The 23,314-nt window shown below is 56.8% G+C and overlaps 2 protein-coding genes across 5 annotated transcripts in view; one reads left to right on the top strand and one right to left on the bottom strand.

The window, feature by feature from the left end:
- The window catches only part of TMPRSS9 (transmembrane serine protease 9), a 58,388-nt gene extending 44,727 nt beyond the window's left edge, over positions 1-13,661 (top strand). Inside the window, exons 11-19 of the mRNA XM_032625291.1 lie at positions 470-788; positions 2,118-2,289; positions 2,742-3,013; positions 3,572-3,708; positions 6,511-6,907; positions 8,841-9,012; positions 9,704-9,969; positions 10,105-10,241; positions 10,723-13,661. Coding sequence (XP_032481182.1) covers positions 470-788; positions 2,118-2,289; positions 2,742-3,013; positions 3,572-3,708; positions 6,511-6,907; positions 8,841-9,012; positions 9,704-9,969; positions 10,105-10,241; positions 10,723-10,884 — 2,034 coding nt within the window. The 3' untranslated portion in view covers positions 10,885-13,661. The remainder of the gene's footprint in view (positions 1-469; positions 789-2,117; positions 2,290-2,741; positions 3,014-3,571; positions 3,709-6,510; positions 6,908-8,840; positions 9,013-9,703; positions 9,970-10,104; positions 10,242-10,722) is intronic.
- On the bottom strand, positions 755-23,003 carry TIMM13 (translocase of inner mitochondrial membrane 13). 4 transcript variants are annotated; one of them, XM_032625289.1, is made up of 3 exons: positions 22,828-23,003; positions 22,631-22,699; positions 755-868 (listed from the first exon to the last, which is right to left on the bottom strand). In XM_032625289.1, exons 1-3 carry the CDS (start codon positions 22,900-22,902, stop codon positions 764-766), a joined length of 249 nt encoding a protein of 82 aa, XP_032481180.1. In that variant the 5' UTR covers positions 22,903-23,003; the 3' UTR covers positions 755-763. The 4 variants fall into 4 exon arrangements, with proteins under 4 accessions (XP_032481180.1, XP_032481178.1, XP_032481181.1 ...); XM_032625287.1 differs by having other exon boundaries at positions 22,783-22,991; XM_032625290.1 differs by lacking the exon at positions 755-868 and adding an exon at positions 22,004-22,457 and having other exon boundaries at positions 22,828-22,988.
- Positions 23,004-23,314: the final 311 nt, after the last annotated feature.

The following is a 23,314-nucleotide window of genomic DNA, read 5'->3' as shown; positions in this document are numbered from 1 at the left end:
GGCGGGAAATAGTAAGAGAGAACTTGTGTTTAAGGATGAAAGAGTTGCGGTGAGATGGGTGTGTGTGAGAAGGCAAAGGATAGCAAGACAGGATGAGTGAGGGCAGATGCGGCCCTGCAGGAGGACGCTGCATGACGACTGGAGGTTCCTAAGCCACTGGTGACATTACCCAGGGTCTGCTGGGCTAAGGAGAGGAGGGGATATTGCTTATTTGGGTTGGGTTTTTAACTGCCAGTGGTAGAACTGAAAGAGGTCTTAGAGATCTCATAGTCCAACTGTCCTATTTTATTTTTTTAGAAGAGGAGACTGAGGTTCCGAGATGTGAGGTATCAGCCCACATGTGCTTCGTGAGCGCGTGGGGAGAAGGCCCCCAACCAGGGCTCCTTCTCTGACCCTGTGGCTCTGGGATTGGGACCGGCTGCAGCCACGGAGCCCCGACCCCTCCTGAGGGTGTGCCTTTGTCTCCCAGGGCGACTCGGGGGGCCCCCTGGTCTGCGAGGAGCCCTCCGGAAGGTTCTTCCTGGCCGGCATCGTGAGCTGGGGAATCGGCTGTGCAGAAGCCCGGCGTCCGGGGGTGTACGCCCGGGTGACCAGGCTGCGTGACTGGATCGTGGAGGCCATTGCCGCTGCAAGCAAGCCTCTGGCCCCCACGGCGGCTCCTGCCCCGGCCATCCCCAGCACCGCCTGGCCCACCAGCCCACAGAGCCCGGTGGTCAACACACCCACCAGGCCCACGCTGGCCCCCAGCGCCGTGCCTCTCGACTCAGCCACTGCATCTAAGCCACAAGGTACTTTCTGGGGAGACAGCAGAAGTGGGTGTCTGCTCCGTGCGGGGTTGGGTGGATTGGTACTGGCTTTCCGAAGCTGTCTGTGGGGAAGAGATAGGTGATTCATTAGTGATGTCTGTCAAACGCCCAGGCAAAGGCTATTTTCACATTTACTGCCTGATGACACCTACTGCCGGCCTGGAGGAGGGTGTACTCAGAATATCCCGAAGGGTCAGCAAGAGGCCAGTGACCGTGACGATGGGGCCAGGGTGGGAGAGCGACTGACCTGGGGTCACCGCAGACACGAGCACCCACACGAAGCACACAACTTCTCCACCTGTCTCGACTTTGTGGTTTCCGAGGACCCAGGTCCAGTCACTGCCCGGATCTGCCCCTGATCCGCCTTCGTGGTCTCACAGACCTGCAAGGCTCAAAGCCAGTTGAAACTCTGCCTCTTTTTTTGTTTTTAACACAAAAATCTCCTTTACTCTTGGTCGCTCCCACTCAATCATTTAACAATTCAAGATTTGTACTGTAATTAATAACGTGAAATTCTGACAGACAGTGGTATACAAAGTCAATTAAGATGTGCTTCCCATCTTTATTAAATGTTGAAAAATAAAGAGTAGGAAAGAATAGTAAAGTACACTCCCATTAGAAAGAATACATGATTTATGTTGAGTACATACCAGTTTTCCAAAGTACTGTGTACCTGGCCAAAGATATATTGCTAAAGACACACGTACACGGGGTACAGACACGTGCATACAATCAAATAAACATCGCACGACACATAATATAGAAAAAGTTATATGTAACAAAAATGAAAAAAATTTTGATATATTGTTTTTGCCTATGGAAATGAGTATCAAATTAACTTCTTTTCATTTTTTTCTGCTTATTTTATTATTTATTTTTTAAAAAATTTTTTATTGGAGTGTAATTGTTTAACTGTGCCTCATTTAAAGTCGCCTGCACCCACCCTGCCCCCAAGCCCGTAACAACCCGACTCTGCCTTTGTCCAGAGCCGCCTGGGCTGTGGCCTGTGTCTGCCGTGCTGACACTGGTGGGGACAGGGCTGCTGTGATTTTCACTGGTGGGGACAGGGCTGCTGTGATTTTATCTTCTTTTTCGCCCATATCCCCCCAGCTGGGCCGCGTACTTGTACTTGAGACCTTAGGGCTCCTTTAAGCCTCGATTTCTTCATGTGTGTGACGGGATGATTGTGCCCTGGCCCAGCCAGAGCCCGGAGGCTGTGCCCTGTGTCCCGAGGCCCCTCTGGAACCAGGGTGGTCCCGCCGCCCGCCGAGCGGGCTGAGATGCGCGGGCCCTCCTGTCTCGTCCCCGCAGAGTGCGGGGCCAGGCCGGCGCTGGAGAAGCCCACCCGGATCGTGGGCGGGTTCGGGGCCGCCTCCGGGGAGGTGCCCTGGCAGGTCAGCCTGAAGGAGGGTTCCCGGCACTTCTGTGGAGCCACCGTGGTGGGGGACCGCTGGCTGCTGTCTGCCGCCCACTGCTTCAACCAGTAAGGCCCCCTCGGCTCCCCCGTCATCACCGGGTCCCCCCCACCATCAAATCCCCGTGCATGCGGAGACCACTTAGGACCCAGCACGTGGCCAGGGTCACGTCCAGCTGCGGGGTGCGGGGTAGGGGGCGGATGGGGGGCAGTGTGAAGAAGTAGGGGGCTCTGGGGAGTGGCTTCTGGGAGGATCCTGTCGAGCTGGTCTGTGAGGGACACAGAGGGGCCGAGTTGGGGGGCAGGCTCCTCCCCTCCACTCAAGGGCAGGTGGCATTGACCTCTGATTGCCACAAAGCCGTGGGGGTCTCTCATGCCTTCTTGTCCCAGAAGGAAATGAGGCCCGGGGGGCCTCCCTGCCTTGCCCACGGTCTCATGGTACCCTCCCCGGGGCCTGGGTCCCGCAGCTCTGCCCGGTGCCCGGGGGGCGGCAGGGAGTCTGATCGGCCCCTTCCCGGCAGCACAAAGGTGGAGCTGGTGCGGGCCCACCTGGGCACCGCGTCCCTCTCGGGCGTCGGCGGGAGCCCCGTGAAGATGGGGCTCAGGCGGGCGGTGCTGCACCCCCAGTACAATCCCAGCATCCTGGACTTCGACGTGGCCGTGCTGGAGCTGGCCAGGCCCCTGGTCTTCAACAAGTACGTGCAGCCTGTCTGCCTGCCCCTGGCCATCCAGAAGTTCCCCGTGGGCCGCAAGTGCGTGATCTCTGGATGGGGCAACACGCAGGAGGGAAACGGTGAGCCTCCGCCCCCCCACCCCCACCCGGGGCTCTGGTCCCACCGCCCGCAGACCACTCACCTCTCCACTAACTCAGGGTCGCAAACTCCGGCCCATGGGCCCAGTGCGGCTGCTTTTTATAAATAAAGTTTTACTGGCACGCAGCCACGCCCACTCACTCACTGATAGCCCCCGGGCGGCTTTCCTGCTACAAAAGCAGAGCTGAGTGGTCCCAACAGGCTGTCTGGCCTGTAAAGCAGAACATATTTACTCTGTGGCCCTTTATGGAAAAAGTTTGGGGACCCTTGTGCTTCCCTTTGAGACCTCAGAGTAGCCCCCTTGCAGGTCACCCAAGGTGCTAGGGAATCCGCACAGGGACAGTGGTGAGATTCTAGGGTGGGACCCGCCTCCTTCTCACTGTGTGACTTTACACCCCTGCAAGGCCGTGGGCCTCTGGGCCTTGACCTGTAGGACGGGGATGGCACCTCCCTCTGGGGTTGTGGTCAGAGTGAAGCCGGCTACTGAACAGTGGTCCCTGTGTAAGCGGCCCTCGGGGGTGGTCTCCTTGTCCTGGCAGCCACCAAGCCTGACCTCCTGCAGCGGGCATCCGTGGGCATCATAGACCAGAAGGCATGCAGCGCCCTCTACAACTTCTCGCTCACGGACAGGATGATCTGTGCGGGGTTCCTGGAGGGCAAGATTGACTCCTGCCAGGTGAGTCCAGGAGGGACCCGGTTTAGAGAGATCGTGATACGTCCAAACAGAAGATGAGACAGCAGTTTCAAAGTACGTGGTAGATCTACACAAAATATATACACACTGATTTTTAAAAGCTGTCTCGTATATGTTAACTGAAGAAAAGCTAATCATACATGAGTACGTATATGACCACCCTGTCACACTTGACACGTGGCTGACCCATTTTTAAGGGGAAACAAATCAGCTCCAGAACATAAAAAGAAGCTAGCTGAACCATGCTATCAAGGCCAGAGAAATACACAGGTAAAGAAATTCAGGGAGTTCCCTGGTGGTCCAGCGGTTAGGCTTGGCGCTTTCACTGCCGTAGCCTGGGTCCAATCCCTGGTTGGGGAACTAAGATCCCACGAGCCGCGTGACATGGCAAAAAAAAAAGAAAAAAAAATTTTTTAAAAGGAAATGCATAGGCCAGTCTTACTTAGAAGCATAGATGAAAAAACCCTTAATAAAACATTAGCAAATTCAAGCCGGCAGAGTATGTGTTGTAAGGGAAACACATCACAACCAAAGTGAGTTGATGTCATAAAAAGTTTGGCTCCACACAAGACAATCCATTAGTGCTATTCGTTGCATTAGTACACTGAAGGGGAGAAACAGGGTAATTGTCAAAAATCACAGAAAAAAAGCATCTGATAGTTTTTAACAACATTTTTAATTCAAAAATTTAAAAATTCTAACCCTATGATAGACATATAATGGAAACCTACAGCACATCATGCTTTAAATTTTTTTTATTTTACTGAAGTATAATTTACTTACAATGTTGTTAGTTTCTGGTGTACAGCAAAGGGACTCAGTTATACGTCTGTATGTATATACGTATATACATATATATATTCTTTTCCATTAGTTTATTTCAAGATATATTGAATATAGTTCCTTGTGCTATACAGTAAAGCCTTGTTACCTATTTTATATATGGCAGTGTGTATCTGTTAATCCCAAATTCCTAATTTACCCTCCCCCCTCCCCTTCCCCTTTGGCAACCACAGGTCTGTTCTCTGTGTGAGTCTGTTTCTGTTTCACAAATAAGTTGATTTGTGTCATATTTTAGATTCTACATGTAAGTGATACCATATGGTATTTGTCGTTCTCTTTCTGACTTACTTTGCTTAGTATGGTAATCTCTAGGTCCATCCATGGTTTTGCAAATGGCATTATTTCATTCTTTTTTATGGCTGAGTAATATTCCATTGTATAAATGTACCACATCTTCTTTGTCCATTCATCTGTTGATGGACATTTAGGTTGCTTCCATGTCTTGGCTACTGTAAATAGTGCTGCTCTGAATGTTGGGGGGCATATATCTTTTTGAATTAAACTTTTTTTTTTTTTTTTTTTTTTTTTTTTGCGGTACGCGGGCCTCTCACTGTTGTGGCCTCTCCCGTTGCGGAGCGCAGGCTCCGGACGCGCAGGCTCAGCGGCCATGGCTCACGGGCCCAGCCGCTCCGCGGCATGTGGGATCTTCCCGGACCGGGGCACGAACCCGTGTCCCCTGCATCGGCAGGCGGACTCTCAACCACTGCGCCACCAGGGAAGCCCTGAATTAAATTTTTTGTCTTTTCCAGATATGTGCCCAGGAGTGAGATTGATGGATCATATGGCAACTCTATTTTTAGTTTTTTTGGGGGCTGCGCCGCACAGCATGCGGGATCTTAGTTCCCCGACCAAGGATTGAACCCGTGCCCCCTGTAGTGGAAGCAATGGAGTCCTAACCACTGGACTGCCAGGGAAGTCCCTACTTTGTAGTTTTTTAAGGAACCTCCACACTGTTCTCCACAGTGGCTGCACCAACTTACATTCCCACCAACAGTGTAGGAGGGTTCCCTTTTCTCCACACCCTCTCCGGCATTTGTTACTTGTAGACTTTTTAATGATGGCCATTCTGACCAGCATGAGGTAGTGCCTCATTGTAGTTTCGATTTGCATTTCTGTAATAATTAGCGATGTTGAGCATCTTTTCATGTGCCTGTTGGCCACCTGTATGTCTTCTTTGGAGAAATGTCTATTTAGATCTTCTGCCCGTTTTTCGATTGGGTTGTTTGGTTTTTTGTTATTGAGTTGTATGAGGTGTTTGTATATTTTGGAGATTAAGCCCTTGTCGGTTGCATCGTTTGCAAGTATTTTCTCCCATTCTGTAGGTTGTCTTTTCGTTTCTGTTTTTTTTTTTTGTGGTTTCTTTTGCTGTGCAAAAGCTTGTAAGTTTGATTAGGTCCCGTTTGTTTATTTTTGCTTTTATTTCTATTGCCTTGGGAGACTGACCTAAGAAAACATTGGCGCGATTTATGTCGGTGAATGTTTTGCCTATGCTCTCTCCTAGGTGTTTTATGGTGTCACGGCTTACATTTAAGTCTTTAAGCCATTCTAAGTTTATTTTTGTGCATGGCACGAGGGTGTGTTCTAACTTCACTGATCTACATGCGGCTGTCCTGCTTTCCCAGCACCACTTGCTGAAGAGACTGTCTTTTTCCCATTGTGTATTCTTGCCCAGGAGAGTTCTTTTCTTTAGGGTTTTCTGCTGTTTTGTTTTGTTTCCAATGCAAAAGTAAGAGCAATCCTGGCTCAGAGAGAGGTGACCTGCTCAAGGTCACACAAGGTCTCACAGCCCCACGTGGGCGTGAGGCCCGTCTTGCTGAGGTCCTGTGCGTGTCCAGCTCTGCTGAGGAGTTTCTCCCACTCGTGGCAGCACGGGAGCGCCTGGCGGTGCCTCTGCGGAGAGGGTGCCGGTATGGTCAGCGGCCCTCTGTCCTTCCTTTTCAGGGTGACTCTGGGGGACCCCTGGCCTGTGAGGAGACGCCTGGCGTGTTCTATCTGGCGGGGATTGTGAGCTGGGGCATCGGCTGTGCTCAGGCCAGGAAGCCAGGCGTGTACACCCGCATCACCCGGCTGAAGGGCTGGATCCTCGCTATCATGTCCTCCCACTCCCTCTCCACGCCCCCGCCGTCCACCACGAGGACGCCCACCAGCAGTCACCCTGCCAGGACGACGGCTGGCCTCACGGTCCTGGGGGTCGTGGCCAGCAGACCCACCCCGTGGGCCACCAGCAGGGTGACCAGCCAACCTGCCAACAGGACCACCACCGCCATGACCACCACCACTAGGGGACAGACACCACCTCCACATGCCACGGAGACCACTGTGGACTCCCAGCTACCAGGTACCCAGAGAAATGGAGTGACGTGGGTGGGTGGCGGGAGTCCTGTGTCACCTGCTAGGGCTGCTGTGACAGCGTCCCGGTCTGGGGGGTGGAGATGGGGGTGTCGGCAGGGCTGGAACCCTCTGAGGCCTCTCTCCTCGGTGTGAGGACGGCCATCTTCTCCCCGCATCCTCACGTGGTCTCCCCTCTGTGGGTGTCTGCGTCCTAATCTCCTCTTATTATACGGACACCAGTCATGCTGGATTAGGGCCACCCGAACCTCATTTTACTTCAATCGTCTCTTTAAAGGCCCCATCTCCAAAAGTCCCATCCTGAGGTTCTGGGGGTCAGGGGCTTCCACTTACGAATTGTGGAGGGGACACAAGTCAGACCATCGTAGGCCCCGACGGCAGGGACCCGGCACTGACAGGGCAGATGCACACGTAACGGCTGGTCCCACAGGCCTAAGGGGGGTACAACAGGGCAGTAACTGGCTGACAGATGAGACAGAGAACATGGCCCATCTAATGTAGGCAATTTCCTATGGCCCAAATAGATGCCCACAGTGTCCCGGGCACCAAGCTTAGAATGGGGCCCAGCTTCTGTTCCCCGCCCTTTGTTGCCCCCCACATTCACACAGAGGCTGGCCCAGTCAGCCCAAGTCCCCAGACACAGACCTGCACCCACAAAGTGAGGGTTACGGGCTCGCTGCAGCAGGGCAGCGCACACCAAAGAACCAAGGGGCGGCTCGCCCAACAGAGGGAGAGGCAGGCGCTGTGGGATCCGGGGCAGAGGGGTGGAGGGGATGCTGAGAGGAAGCAGAGTTTGACCGGCTCAGAGCAAAGCAGACCACGTGCCTCTCCGGGTACCACAAGAAAGTCGAGTCCAGAGACCCCTCAGCTGAGGTGCCGGACCGGGCTGGAAATCGGGGCACAGTCTCTGTGACTGAGATCCTCCAGGCGCAAGGGGAACTCGCTGCCCCTGCCCGTCCAGCAGGGATACTCAGAGGAGGGGGCGTTTTGATACTTTACGGCTGCAGCGTGTCCTTGGGAGAAAAATACTGGTTCTTGTTAACGCTGCAGCCGGCTGTCTCTGGGTCAGGCCTCCAGCCTGGTGATTCTTCCTTTTCCAGTAGCTACAGTTCTCAACGTGGGGGCCAGGAGGTGGAGGAGGGTTCCTGACATGGCACATATTGTTCGGTGTGGGGACAGGAGGGCCTTCCCCGACCATGGAGGGCAGGGGAGGCGGCTGGCTGGTGGGAGACAGGGCTGGGGAGGGGGCACTGGCTGTGGAGCTGGAAAGCCTGTGGGAATTATCAGATGTGTACCTGAGCGCGCCCCCGCCCCGGGTGCTGACGGCACTCCCTGCAGCACTCCTCGGAGCTACCCGTTTGGTCTTCCTACTCTTGTGTTCCGAGGACGCACCCTGTGCTGCAGGTGGGGAAGGGTGTCTGTCACAGGACGTTGGGACTACCCTGGGAAGGACACTGGGTCACTAGACCCAGGTAAAAAGCCCCTGACAGGGCGTCCAGGAAGACCAGCCAGTGCAGGAGCTGGTGAGACCAGGCAGGGCCTCCTGGGAAGCAGCTGGGGTGTGCAAAGGCCCTGGGGCAGCAGGGAACTTGGCTCCTAGGGACCTGAAAGAGGCCTGGGAGGAGTGGGGAGCGACAGGGGATGCTGGCCTGGCCCCCAGCTGGGGAGGTGAGGCCCCAAGGCTGAGGTTACAGGAACCAAACTTAAATGCATTATCTGAGAAAAGCCCAGAAGAGGCTCGTTTGTAGGACCAAGCGCCAGGCCCAGGGTCCCTGGGGGAAGGCGTTTCCCCGAGGTGGGTCCCCCACCCCACTCCCTGCTCCCAGGCGCCGCTACCCGGGACTGCGCGCAGGGGCGAAGCTGGGCGGTCTGCGTGGAGGAGGCGTGGTCTGACCGCCGACCCATGCCCGCCTCTCCCGCAGACTGCGGCCTGGCGCCGGCAGCAGCACTGACCAGGATCGTGGGCGGCAGCGCCGCGGGCCGCGGGGAGTGGCCGTGGCAGGTGAGCCTGTGGCTACGGCGGCGGGAGCACCGCTGCGGAGCCGTGCTGGTGGCCGAGAGGTGGCTGCTGTCGGCAGCGCACTGCTTTGACGTGTGAGTCCCGCCCGCCCCGAATGGCCCGTGTCCGTGGTTCACCGGGACCCAATCGTAGCCCGAAAACTCAGGGTGTGGCGCCTCCGCGCCTTTGCCTGCAAAGCCCTTTCCCGACACCCGTTGCCCCAGGCCGTACCCTCTTCCGCACAGCCCTCCCCTGGCCACACAGGGCAGCGGGGCGAAGTCCAGTGCCCGACCCCCACCAAACGGGGCGGCCCCAGGCCGGGTCTCCGGGCCAGCGGGACAGCTCCATCCCTAGCCATCTTGCTCGGACTGGCACCACCCTAAAGGTCACCCAGTGGGGTCCCCTTCCTGGCAGGGTGCGCAAGAGGAGGACCAGGCCAGGGGCCTGCCCTCCACGGAGAAACCCAGCTCAGGGTGCGCCTCGCGGTGCCGAGCTCACAGCGGGTGGGCAGGCTGGAGAGCCGTAATATTAGGTGGAAATGGACATAGTTTGTGGTGTCACCTCAGTGCCTGGGGGCCGGCTGGGCGCGTTCAGGCGCGGGGGCCCCCCTCGTCCTCCCTGCTGTTCTAGGACAAAGGGACGACTCAACCGAGGTCAAGTGCCCGATCTGAGGTTCCCCAGCCGACCGCGGACGCAGCCCCCGCGGGGCAGGGTGCCGGGGAGCTCAGGGCGAGCAGCGCCGGGGTGCGGGGACCCGGGCGGACGCTTGTCCCCGACGTCCCGCAGCTACGGGGACCCCAAGCAGTGGGCGGCCTTCCTGGGCACGCCGTTCCTGAGCGGCGCTGAGGGGCAGCTGGAGCGCGTGGCGCGCATCCACAAGCACCCCTTCTACAACCTCTACACGCTGGACTACGACGTGGCGCTGCTGGAGCTGGCGGGGCCCGTGCGCCGCAGCCGCCTGGTGCGGCCCATCTGCCTGCCCGAGCCCGCGCCTCGGCCCCCCGACGGCGCGCGCTGCGTCATCACCGGCTGGGGCTCCGTGCGCGAGGGAGGTAGGCGCGGATGGGCCCCCCGCCCCCCGAGGGTTAAGGGTCCGGGGGCGTCGGGAAGGACCCCGCCTGCGCCCCCATCGGGAGTCCCAACGGCGCAGGGAGGGCGCGGCCCACCAGGTCCCTTCTCGCCCGCAGGCTCGATGGCGCGGCAGCTGCAGAAGGCGGCCGTGCGCCTCCTCAGCGAGCAGACGTGCCGCCGCTTCTACCCGGTGCAGATCAGCAGCCGCATGCTGTGCGCGGGCTTCCCACAGGGCGGCGTGGACAGCTGCTCGGTGAGCGCACTGTGCAACTGGACCGGGGCGCCGCGAGCCAGGCCCCACCCTGCGGTGTGCTTCCTCAGTTAGATCAAACAGGGCACCTTTTGGGTCTCCGAGTTTCCACTGGACAGCCACTTCGTGGACACCGCTAAGAAGCCGGCGTTCCCCCCACTGCACCCTCCCCCGCCCCTCAGAGGATCAGGAGCAGGCCGGGCAGAGGCTGCGGGCTGAGGCCCGGTTCTGCTCCTGGACCGACAGGTGGGTGCCCACCAATGTCTGCCAGGCGGATGAACGCTCGCCCGAGCACTGAACCGATTTCCCAGATAATACGAGTGAGGCTCACAGTGGAAGCCACTATCTGGGGTCACAGGGGGAGCCCAGGTGACACTCCCGTGGTGGCCCAGGAGCATGCAGATCAGGCCAGCCCACCCTTGGCTGCTGCCGGGGAGGTACTGCCTGCTCTGAGTTCCTTTCCTCTCTTCTCTCCTCTCCTCAGGGTGACGCTGGGGGACCCCTGGCCTGCAGGGAGCCCTCTGGCCGGTGGGTGCTAACTGGGGTCACCAGCTGGGGTTATGGCTGTGGGCGACCCCAGTTCCCAGGCGTCTACACCCGGGTGGCTGCTGTGAGAGGTTGGATCGGGCAGAACATCCAAGAGTGACCGCCAAACGGCTGCCCAGGCCTGGGACCAGCGACGCGAAGGTGGCAGGAACCAGCCGGCCACCCTTCCAGAGGAGGGGGTCCAGGTGGCAGGCGGGGGGTGGAGGGGTTGTGGGTTAACTGGGGTGCAATCTAACTGCGTATTTTGTTCCAATAAACACAGCCCCTCGTCTGCAGCCCGCTGGCTCAGCCCTCCATGTCACAGAAACGACGACTGCCCGCCCCTCAGCCAGGGCCCAGAGGTGGGAGGAAAGGTGGGGGCGGGGAGGCCTTCCCGGAGAGGGCCACCCCCAGCCTTGGGCAGCCTCACCTTCGAGGCTCCCTTTTATGTGACCGACGCTCCCTGTCACCCGGAACCCAGGAGTGCTCGGGAAAGAAGGGGAGGGGGGCGCTGAGGCTCAGTCCCCACAGAGGCCCCTAGAGGGGAGACGCACAGGGTTCTCTGCGCCGTACTCAGCATCTATTTGTGTGACCCCAGGAGGTCACGGTTCAGAAGGGATGTGGCCACAACTCCCACGTCCAAACCCGGATGCTATGCCCAGGGCATGAGGTTGATCGCCCCGAGCGTGTTGCCAGAGCTGCTCCAGGTCTTTGCTCAACTCTCCCGCCCCGACCCTTAGAAACGTCCTTGCTCACGACCCTCTGACCCCCCCCCCCCACCTTTAGCGGGAGTGAACACAATCTTTTTAAGTTAAAGTTAAAGGGTCCAGAACTACACACACACACACACACAAAAACCAAATGGAACCACTGGGACCAAGATGGCGACAAATCTGACCTCCAACAGACCAAGTCTCGTTATACGCTGATTTGACTACATTAGCATATTAAATGACACACCTACCGGCAGCCAGGACCAGGTATTAAGGATCAAAACAGGATAAAAAGGGGGTGACCCCCCCTACTCCCTCGGAAAAGCCCTGCCCCTCCCCCGCAGACTACTGCATATGGGTCCCCATCATTAGCCTCACTCCTCCTCCCTTTAAAATTAAATCCCCCTCACCACGTGGGCAAGAAGTTCGTCTGTGAACTTAGCTCTCGCTTCTCCAGTCTCCGGCCACTGAATAAAGCTTGCGCATGTCAGCTTCTGCTTCCTTATTCACCCACTCCCGAACTCGAATGGAAAAAGGACGCCACCCCCATCCCGAGGCAGCCAGCCTTGGCGAGGCGAGCGGGTCCATACGATTTAATTCGGGAACAAATTTTGGCACCCAACGTGGGGCCCATTCCGTCCTGTAACTCGGGGCTGAACTCACTGACCCGGGGCTGACAAGGTCAGCTAAATAACTGGGCAGTTTGCCCCAGTTCTGAACCTCTGGGCCAGTGAGGACTACTGAATTTAGTCTGAGATCTAAAAGCAGCCAAGGATCAAGTGGAGTGTCCCCCGCGCTGCGTAGCTACAGCAAGGATGCTTGCTACAGGTCGGGGCAGTGCCCAGGGGACACCTGACACGGGGTGGGCGCTGACCCCACTCCGGCCGAGGTTTGGCTGTGAGGGTTGGCAAGTTAAGGGAAAGGATCCTGGTCGTCTCGTTGGAGACGGACCTCAGTCTAGAGGACTGGACTGGTCAGTTGGTCATCTAAATAGAGCCGACCCCCTGGCAAGGGGAGAGGCGAGATCGCACAACTGGTTCCCAGTCTGACTGGTTCCTGGCAAGGGGACTGGACTGGACAGGAAGCCCTCCAGACGCCATGGCGTGGCAAGAACACCTCCTTGTTTCATACGTGTGTGATGTGCGCCCTAGTCTCTGTTCTCGGCGCAGGGAAGCGTCAGGCTCTGATCTGTGTGGCCTTGCCTGTCCTAGTGCTCTTGGAAGTAGCACGTGCCGCAACCACAGGTACAGGCTGAGTGCCCACAGGCCACTAGGGCGCTCGCCACCAAACACACTCTCGTGAAAGGGTGCGTTGGTCGTGGACCAGGGTAGGTGAGCGCCAGGCCTGCTGCCAACTGGAAGCACGCAGTAGAACACTCGGCCCCACCGCTGCAGAGTTCCCACCTCTAGGCTCTCCTCGGAAACCCAAGAGCACATCTTGTGTTGCTTCCTCTTGCCCTAACTGGCCATCCCGGGCAGGGTCCACGTCTCTCTCAGGCAGGTCTCTCCCCACTGCCCTCCATCGCAGGTCCCTAGGGATCCCTCCTCTGAGACACAAATGCTTTAAAAATCTTGTTTTTGCCACATTTCAGGAAAATCACTTTGCCTGGCTGGGGAAGGAAGAGGACCTCCACATTGTTCAAAGGCCTTGGGTCCTTGTAGCTGAGAGTAGAGAAAATTGGATACATGCCAGATGGGCATTCGGCCTCCCTGCCTGGTTACCTGTCACCGAGCAGGGACACGCCCTCTTTGAACAGACCTCCTTGCCTGCCAGGGAGGCCCTGCGGGCAATTCCCCTGATTGGAGAGAGAACCCTTATTTCCTACTCCGCCTTCACCCTACCTCCAGGGACTGGTGGCTGAAAGCACCCACCTACACTGAGTATCTCCTACAGCCCCACAACGGGTCTGGGAATGTCAAGTCGCTGAATTAAAAGGAGGCCTTGTAACCAAGGCCCTCTCAGAGGGCGCCTCCCCTTCCAGCCCCTAAGCATACTGGTTCAGCTTTCAGTTAGAGCACTGAGACCTCCTGGTGTGGGATCCATACACTTACCAACCCTGGAACTCCCTTCTCCCCACAGCACTTTTCAAAATGCAAATAGCAGACTTCCCTGGTGGCGCAGTGGTTAAGAATCCACCTGCCAAGGCAGGGGACACGGGTTCGAGCCCTGGTCCAGGGGGAACCCACATGCCGCGGAGCAACTAAACCCGTGCGCCACAACTACTGAGCCTGCGCTCTAGAGCCCGCGAGCCACAACTACTGAGCCCATGTGCCACAACTACTGAAGCCGTGCGCGTAGAGCCCGTGCTCCGCAACGAGAAGCCACTGCAATGAGAAGCCCGCTCGTCGCAACTAGAGAAAGCCCAGGCACAGCAACGAAGACCCAACACGACCAAAAATAAATTAATTAATTAAAAAACACCCCAAAACGCGAGGTTACTTCTAATCTCTCTCCTGGTATTGGAGTCTCAGCCTGAGGGTCCTCGTGACCTCCTCCTTCCACCAAGGGCAGCTACTCCCCTTCTGACAGTTCACCTGAGACTCCTGAGTCATCTACCCCTACCTCTCCTGGTTCCCTGATGCCTTCTACTCCCCCCAATCCACCACCCCCTACCTGCTGCCCCCTCCCCGACTCTCCCACCTCCATCTCTCCACAGCTCCCTCGCGGATCAGTCCACTGCACACCCGTAGCCGCGTTCAGTACCAGCCCTTTGGAATCAGTGGGCTATTCCCCCTTCAGGAGGTCCCCAGAGGAGGGGGCAGTATGACCATATGTACGTACCCTTGTCTTCCCAGATCTACATAACTGGAAGGATAGATCCAAGGGTTTGAAGGATACCCCGAGGGAGTCCTTAATTTAGTCCAGGGGATATTCACACCCACTTCCCCACTTGGCGGCTGTCCAAACCCTCCTGAACATTTTATTCTCCGGGGAAGAAAAGGCACTGATTATAGCTAGTGCAAGGGAGGAAGCTGATGAGACCCATCAAAATAATGCAGGACACGCTCTACACCAGCCTGGAATCCAGGCCGTTCCCAGCACGGACCCTGGGTGGGGCTGCTGAGAGGAAAACGGCCGGCAGCACCTCACGCGTTTCAGGGGTGTGACTGTGGAGGGCATTCATCTGGCAAAGAAGAAACCCATAAACAGGACTAGGGTTCAGGGATCATCCGGGGCGGAAGGGAGACCACCCCCCCGGCTTTCCTGGAATGCCTCAGGAGTGCCGGCGTGTACACGGACGTGAGCCTGGGGTCAGGGGCAGGACAGGCCGTTCTCGAGGCCCATTCCACTTCCCAGAGCGCCCAGACACGAGGAGAAAACGACAGACGTTGGAGACAAGGCCCCCAGGCCCCCTCCCAGGGCTGGAGCCAGCATTTCGGGGCTTCAAGAACCGGGATCTGGGGGCGGATGCTGAGGCAGGCAGACGAGCAGAACCAAATGGCAGTATTCCGGCTTCCGTGACTCAGGGTCACCAGCCACCCTGTGATGGTGCTCCCTCCTCCCCACCACCGAAGGGACCCCGTGACATCCATGAGTCGCCAGGGTTTCGAAGACCACACCCACAGTGGAGGGCGGGGCTCAGGGCCAATCAGGGTGCACAGTGCCTGGAGCAGAGCCACTGGAAGGGGGTGCCCCAAAGGTCTCGGAAGGAAGCCAAGGGGACCACGGTGTCCTGGCCTACCCTCGCTGGTACCACACGGGGAAGAAGAAGAGGGCTGAAGGGGCCCAGGGGCTCCCTGAAGGAGCCTCGGCTGACCCTGACCGTCGCGGGTAGAACGGTTGACATTCTAGTCACACACGGGCTACCTACTCAGTCCTGAACATCCAACCAGACAGGATGACCAAAGAAAAATGTACAAGGATGGGAGTGGAAGGGGAGTCACAGGAACGTAATTTTATAGAGCTCTTTTGAGTGTGGTTTGGAAGAGAGAATGTTATCTCATTTTTCTATGTCCCGGAACGCCCAATTCCTCTAATAGGAAGAGACCTACTATACAGATTGGCAGCTACACTTTATCTGAGACAAAAACCTTACCACTGAAACACCTAAGACCCCCTTCCGTTCTGCAGCCCTAGTGCTACTGCCCTCGGCCAAAAATAATGGCCCAGGGGGTAAGGCTCCACGCTCCAATGCAGGGGGTCTGGGTTCCATCCCTGGTCGGGGAACTAAGATCCCACGTGCCATGGGGCAACTAAGCCCGTGCACCACGACTACTGAGCTCACGCACCATGAAAGATCCCGCGTGCCGCAAGGAGGATCCTGCGTGCCACAACTAAGACCCGGTACAGCCAAATAAATTAATTAAATATTTTTTTAATGGCCCAATTATCCTTAAGGGGGTTAATCCCTCTGTAGGGTCCTGCAACACTGTGGGCAGAGCCAGGAGGGCACCGCTTGGTCCTAATCAAGGTGCGACCCGGCCACAATCACCCAGAGCAACACCGCTTAAGCAAAGAAGCGCTGGTGGGCACAAAGCCCACTCAAGCAAGGGCTTCTCAGACCCTGCCAGTGCCCTAGCAACCCTTCTGTTCTGCCGGTAAAGGAGCCGAATGGGAGATACCAGCCAGTTCAGGACCCCTGGGCCATAAATGAAGCTACGGAGGAGATTCACCCTGTGGTGCGAAAGCCATACACATTACTCTACCCTAAACCCTGAGAGGACCTGGTACTCTGTTAGACTTAACAGATGCCTTCTTTGTGTGCCCCTAACCCCAAAATCTCATTAAGATTTTGCAATCGAAAGGCAGGAACCCTGACAGCACGAGGAAACAGCCGTGCTGGGTGGCTCTGCCCTGAAGATCGTGGTGAGCTCGAGTTAGAACAGGGAACTATACTTCAGCATGCGGACGACACTCCTATCACCAGCCCCACCAAAGAGCCTGTAACACAGCTAACGCCTTCAATCATCTGACGGAGAGTGGACAGGAAGTTTCAAAGGAAAAAGCCCAGCTCCCCCTCCAGCGGGTAGAACACTTAAGATTTATAGTAGAGAAGGGGCACAGGGCACCATCTAAGGAGAGGAAGGGGCTGATGTGCCAGACGGCAGGCACCCCTAGTAAGGGAAAGCAGCTCCAGGGTTTCCTGGGGATGCTTGTATAGGGATTCCCAACTTTGGCTTAATTATTAAGCCCTTGTACGAACAATTAAAAGGGAAGAACCTTGACTTTTGGAGTGGACCCCCAATCGTGACCAGGCACTCCTGGAACTGAAAAGCTGTCTCGTGAGAGCCACACCCGCCTTCTCCACGACCTGAGCCGAGCCGTCCCCTCCATCTATATGTACACGAGAGAGGAGGAACTGCCCCAGGGGACTTTTCACAAAACTGGGACCTCTGACTCCAGGTCGTAGCTAAAGGGTGTCCTCCGTGCTTACGGGCTGGAGCTGGTACTTCTCAGCTCTTCGGAGAGGCTGACAAATTAACCTTTGGACGGGCCCTGACCATCTGGTACTCCCACCACCTCCAGCCCCTCATAACCCTGCAAGTCCAAGCCGCACTTCTAGACAACACGTCTGTGACTGAGGCCCTGTAGTGTCCTCACCCTGCCCCCCTGCTACCTCAGCCAGGCCCCAGATTAACCCGTGGTCGTGAGAAAGCTATGGAACAGGGTTACCCCCGTCGGCCTGACCTGAAGAGCTCCCCTAGAGAGAATGCAGACTCAGAGTGGCTCACCCACGGGAGGAGCTTTATGAAAGATGGGACACGAAAGGCAGGACGTGGTGGCCCAGGTGGTTTCCATCGCTCAAGGGGTGCAGGCTAAAGCTCTGCCCTCTGGCCGCTCTGCTCAGAGGGCCCCGTTAACTCCCCAGATTAAGTGTCCTAATCGGGGCACTAGAGCCGGGGAAAGGAAAGCCGTCAATGCCTACACGCTCACGGGGCCATGTGGAGGGCGAGGGGAACGCTGACCTCAGGGAACAAACAGATGAAGAATGAGGGAGAAATGATGTAGCCGCTGGAGACTACACTCCTGCCTGTGGAAGCAGCAGGCATTCACCGCAGAAGCCATCAAAAGAGAAGCAGGAATATAAGAGGAAACAACGGGGCAGACAGGGCAGCAGCAGAGGGTGGGGACAGAGCTCTGGTGCCACTCCTGCCCGGTCCCCCAGGCACTAACTCCCATCCGCCCCCCCAAAGGAAAGGGAAAAGCCTTTGGGATGCAGCTATTTTAAAAGCCCAGGATACCCAGGGTGACGGTTCCCCCCGCTGGCCTCTGCACTGCAAGCCACCAGGGAAGCTGGCCCGAGCACACGTTATGGGCAGGAGGCCTGTATCAATGGCTCATCATGTCCATGACTACCCCCAATCTCCGCCATCTCCTTAAACAGGGGGATGAAGCGTGCCCTATCTGCCTCTGGAATAAGCCCAACACTTACAGCCACCACTGGGGTCAAGGCAGCGACCGCCACCCAATATGAAGGCACGTGTCCAGGTCAGGACTGGCCAGCTGGTTTTATAGTAACGCCCCAGGCACGAGGAAATTCCAGACTCCTGCCGGCTGTGACTGCCACCTTCCCCGGCCGGATCGAGGCGTTTCCCACCTGAACCAAGACTGCCCTGGAGGTCTCCTAGGCCCTGCTCAAGGAAATAATCCCTCGGTTTGGGCTCCCCAAGTCCATCCAGAGTGACAGTGGGCCTGCCTTTGTTTCCCAAATTAAGGGACTCTCTAGAGCTCTAGGAATTACATGGGGTTTATACTCCACTTGGACACCAGAGTCCTCAAGAAAAGTAGAACAAATCAAACCCTCAAAAGAAACTTGGAGAAACTAGGCCCAGACACTTACCAACCCTGGATGTCCCTTCCCCCCACAGCACCTTTCAGAACGCAAATAGCAGACTTCCCTGGTGGCGCAGTTGTTAAGAACCCGCCTGCCAATGCAGGGGACACGGGTTTGAGCCCTGGTCCGGGAAGATCCCACATGCCGCGGAGCAACTAAGCCCGTGCGCCACAACTACTAAGCCTGTGCTCTAGATCCCACGAGCCACAATTACTGAGCCCGTGTGCCACAACTACTGAGCCCGCGCTCTAGAGCCCAAGAGCCACAACGACTGGGCCCACATGCCACAACTACTGAAGCCCGTGCGCCTAGAGCCTGTGCTCTGCAACAAGAGAAGCGACCGCAATGAGAAGCCCGCACACCACAACGAAGAGCAGCCCCCGCTCACCGCAGCTAGAGAAAGCCCGCGCGCAGTGAGGACCCAACACAGCCCAAAATAAATGAACTTATAAATTAAAAAAAAAAAAAAAAAAAGAATGCAAATAGCCCCCAAAGGAAAGCTCAGGTTGAGTCCGCATGAGCTCATGTACTGGAGGCCCATTCCTGAAGGACCTGGCTCCAAGACCAACCTGAGGGATATGGAGCGACCGAAATACGCCTTACAGAAAGGGGAAATAAGCAAAGCTTTACACGCCTCCAGGGATCCGGAACTGCCTTCCCTTTCTGACATCACTTTCCATCCTTTCTCCCCTGGGGATTAGGCTTATTTGAGAACCCAGAAGGCAGGAAAACCACAAGACCAGTTAGACCCCAAGTGGACAGGACCTTAGCGAGTGATCTTGACCACTCAGACTGCCTGACAATTCCACGGCACAGCCCCGTGGACCCACCATACCAGAGTGAAGGCAGCACCCATACCTGAGGAAGAAGTTACTGAGCCACCCACTGCACACACCTGTGAACCTGTTATACCCCTTAAGTTACTTTTCAAAAGGAAGAACTTACTGATAGATAAGTAATGTGGTGGACAGGCTTAGCAATTGGCTAAGCCTGTTCCTTATAACTGTCCACATGAAATGAGAGCTTAACGCAATAGTCCGTTTCTCGGGGATTACAGCCTGTGGACAGACTCTATCCCAGTGCTGGTCTGTCACCCCCACCCACAAAGTGATGCCTGTGGATTAAAGGTGTTGCATTTTGCCCCTAAGAATGACAGCACCACTCTCACCTTGGCTCACGGACCTGCTAGACCTACCCCTCCTGAACGCAGCTTTCCAGCGTGGATCTCATCCCTGAAATCAACATCTCCAGCAAATACAAAGCACTCACTCTAAAGTGCAGTCCTGCGGCCACTGCCCATGTCAGCAGCCCCCACCAAAGGGAGAAGCTTGCAGTAATGCCCTGGGGCTGCTCCGGACTCTGAGCACTGCTTCTTCCATTACCCCACAATTTCAGTGCCCCGGGATTGACTCCTATGGAAATCTCACCCACTGGTGCCCTCTGCACCCACTCAACAAATACACACAGGGACCAGACGGGAGATGCACTTTTGGGGGAGGGAAGATACCAGTTGTCTGGGGTTTAGTGTGGGGCCCTGCTGAGGCCTGGGGAAAAGCCACTAGTCAAGAACCCCCCAATGACCCCTGCTACGCAGGTGGGCCTCTCCCCTCACACTGCAAGGGAACCCCCTCTTGGGCTAGCCACTTAGGGAGGTGGTTCAATTCCTCAGAAGTGTGCTAGGCATGCACTCCCCCTGGGTACCTGGTTCCTTTGTGGCCCGAGAATAAACCACTTGCCCCATGAGAACAACCCCAACTCCTTCCCTTCTCTGGGGTGGGCTCTAGCCTCTCCTTGCTTAAATAATGCCCAATTTATGAAACAATGCACACTAGGCCGGCCAAGTTCTAGGAACCTAGGTATAACCATTCATAACACCGGTATCACCTAGCCCTGAGATCAAAGGACAATGGGACTCATTCTGGCAGGAGCAGGGATAGCTCTCCGACTGGTGGCCCCCTGGGGAGGTCTCACATACCATGAAATCACTCTACAAGATCTCACACCGGGGGGCTACCCTGGTGGCGCAGTGGTTAATATTCCGCCTACTAATGCAGAGGACACGGGTTCGATCCCTGGTCCGGGAAGATCCCACATGTCGTGGAGCAACTAATTAGGCCCGTGCGCCACAACTACTGAGCCTGCGCTCTGGAGCCCGCGAGCCACAACTACTGAGCCCGTGCACCTAGAGCCCGTGCTCCACAACAAGAGAAGCCACCAAGATGAGAAGCCCAAGCACTGCAACGAAGACCCAACTCAGCCAAAAATAAATAAATTTAAAAAAAAAAAAAAAGATCTCACACCGGCCCTTGAGAATTCGTCTAAAAACACGGAGGTTGCCTTATAAGGATCCCGTACTCCTCTAGACTCACTAGCAAACGTTGTTCTCGACAACAGGCTAGCCCTTGACTATCTTCTGGCTGAGCAAAGGGGAGTCTGTGCAGTTTTGAATGAAACCTGCTGCATGTACGTCGATAACTCTGGTCAGACTGAGGTCAACATAAAAGAGATCTATGAACAAGCTCAGTGGTTACATAGATGTAACGCACAAGGTCATGCAGCGGACACGGGTTCGTGCCCCGGTCCGGGAAGATCCCACATGCCGCGGAGTGGCTGGGCCCGTGAGCCATGGCCGCTGGGCCTGCGCGTCCAGAGCCTGTGCTCTGCAAAGGGAGAGGCCACAACAGTGAAAGGCCCACGTACTGCGAAAAAAATTTTTTAAAATAAAAAAAATAAAAAAGGAAAATTAGGGCTTCCCTGCTGGCACAGTGGTTGAGAGTCCGCCTGCCGATGCAGGGGACGCAGGTTCGTGCCCCGGTCTGGGAAGATCCCACATGCCGCGGAACGGCTGGGCCCGTGAGCCACGGCCGCTGAGCCTGCGTGTCCGGAGCCTGCGCTCCACAACGGGAGAGGCCACAACAGTGAGAGGCCCGCGTACCGCAAAAAAAAAAAAAAACACAAGGTCAAGAACCAAGCTCCATCTGGGATGTGGTCACGCAGAGCCCCCGCAGCTGAACTGGTTTCTTCCACTGCTTGGCCCGCTAACTGCTATCATCCTCCAGCTCACCTTCGGGCCTTGTCTCCTTGACTGCCTTGTCAACTTCGTTAGTAAACGGCTTGAAACCATCAAACTTCAGATGATACTAACACAAGAATACAAGCAACTGGGACTGCATCCTGGTGACAATCAAACTTATTTTAGGTTAGTCAGAAATCCAGAAAAAAACTACACCCACGTTCGGCAAAAAGCAGCTTCAGCACTCAAACCTTCGCCCTTCAGTGCCCCCTCAAGAATGAGGAGCAGTAACAAGGGAAGGGGGCGTTTTGTTGCCAGATCTAAGCCAGGTCTTTGCTCAAAATCTGCCACCCTCCCCACCACACCTTCAGCAGGAGTGAACATAAATCTGTAAGTTAAAGGGTCCAGAGATAAGAGACGAAGCCACACGCACAAAGAAAAAAACAAGTGGAACCAGCTGGGACCAAGATGGCGGCAAATCCAACCCCCAACAGACCCTGAACCTCATTATGTGTTGATTTTACTATATTAACATATTAAATGACACACCTACCAGAGGCCAGTACATACATTAAAGACCGAAACAGGATAAAAACGGTGTCCCCCCCCCCCCCCGCCCCGCGCAACTCCCTCAAAAAAGCCTTGCCCCTTCCCCAGTAGGCTAATGCGTGTACCTCCCAATCATTAACCTCACTCCTCCCTTTAAAATTAAATCCCGCCTCGCCAGGTGGGTGAGAAGTTCAGCTGTGAACTTAGCTCCCGCTGTTCCATTTATTCGGCCACTGAATAATACTCGTGCTATGTCAACTCTGCTGCGGCCCCAGCAGGGTCCACAGGACTTAATTCGGTAACGGGCGCACAAGGGGCGGTGGCAGCGGAGCCAGGGCTCTCCCAAGACCCAAGCTACACCCACTAACACGTGTGCATGTAGGCGGAGGGGCCGGGAAGAGTCCCAATTGTCCCAGCACCAATCCTGTTCTCATAAACTTCTGGCAGGCAGTACGCACAGGCTGGCCCCCGCCTCACAAACAGCATTTACGGAAATGGGTCCGGGACTAGGGCAAGGATGGGGGTGGCCTGCTGGCGCGTGGCGGTCACATGTTGGCTCGTTCCCGCTGCAGCCGCGAGTTATAGGCACGGGACACGGTGTTCCAGGCGTCCATGTAGCGGTCCATGCACATGGCGATGCACTTCTGGGGACGGGGAGGGCGCACGGCTCAGGTCTGGACCGCGGCCAGCGCCCCCACCCCGGCAGCGGATTGCGCACGCGCCGCGGCCCCATCGCGTCGCCCAGTTAGTCCGCGTGCACGCGCAGAGGCCTCCCCGCCGGGTCCGGGCCCAAACCCCGCCGGCCCCCCGCGTTTACCTGCTCCGAATTGTCCAGGGAGCCCCCCGGCTTCCCGATGCACTTCCGGAAGCACTTGTCCGTCATCCTCTGTGGGGACACGCGAGCCCTCAGTTGCGACGCCGGCCCCCGGCGGCCCCCGCCACCCTCGGCCCCCCGCCCCCGCCCCGGACCTGCAGCAGCTCTTGCGCGTTGGCCACGGCGATCTGCACTTTCACCTGCTCCATGATAAGCCCGGGGTCCAGCTTCCCGCCGCCGGAGCTCCCGAAATCCGAGCCGAAGCCACCCTCCATGGCTCCGCAAAGTCAACCGGACAGCGGCAGCGTGTGCCCACCTGCACCCACGCCGGAAGTCGGACACCGCACGGCCCCACGGGAAATGGCGTCCGAACGCGCTGGGGGGCGGGACTACAGCTCTAATAAGGCCGCGCGGGTCCTCCCGCGCATGCGCAGACAAGGGCGGACCAGAGTCGGTTTCCTGCGTAGGACTCCGGGGAGAAGGGCGGGACACGGGACCAGAGGCCCGCCCCTCCGCGCTCAGGCTCCGCCCCGTCAAGGGTCCCTCCGCGCTTGCGCACGGGGCGGTGGGAGCGTCTATACTGCGCCTTGGGCTGTGGGGCGGGGTGTTAAACCAGGGCGTCACGTGACCAAAAGCACTGCGGAGTGCCAGTGCATCAGGTGGGAAAAGAATGCAGAAAACTAGGGG

The sequence above is a fragment of the Phocoena sinus genome, chromosome 3 (assembly GCF_008692025.1).
Source record: "Phocoena sinus isolate mPhoSin1 chromosome 3, mPhoSin1.pri, whole genome shotgun sequence".
Taxonomy (NCBI): Eukaryota; Metazoa; Chordata; class Mammalia; order Artiodactyla; family Phocoenidae; genus Phocoena; species Phocoena sinus.
This window is presented reverse-complemented; position numbering and strand designations above follow the sequence as displayed.

Excerpts from the sequence above, each read along its gene's own strand:
- TIMM13 (XM_032625287.1), bottom strand. The coding sequence starts at position 22,902 with ATGGAGGGTGGCTTCGGCTCGGATTTCGGGAGCTCCGGCGGCGGGAAG. Across the intron at positions 22,700-22,782 it reads ACGCGCAAGAGCTGCTGCAG|AGGATGACGGACAAGTGCTT; the intron begins GTCCGGGGCGGG and ends GTGTCCCCACAG. Across the intron at positions 869-22,630 it reads CCCTGGACAATTCGGAGCAG|ACAGCTTCGGAAAGCCAGTA; the intron begins GTAAACGCGGGG and ends TCTTCCCCACAG.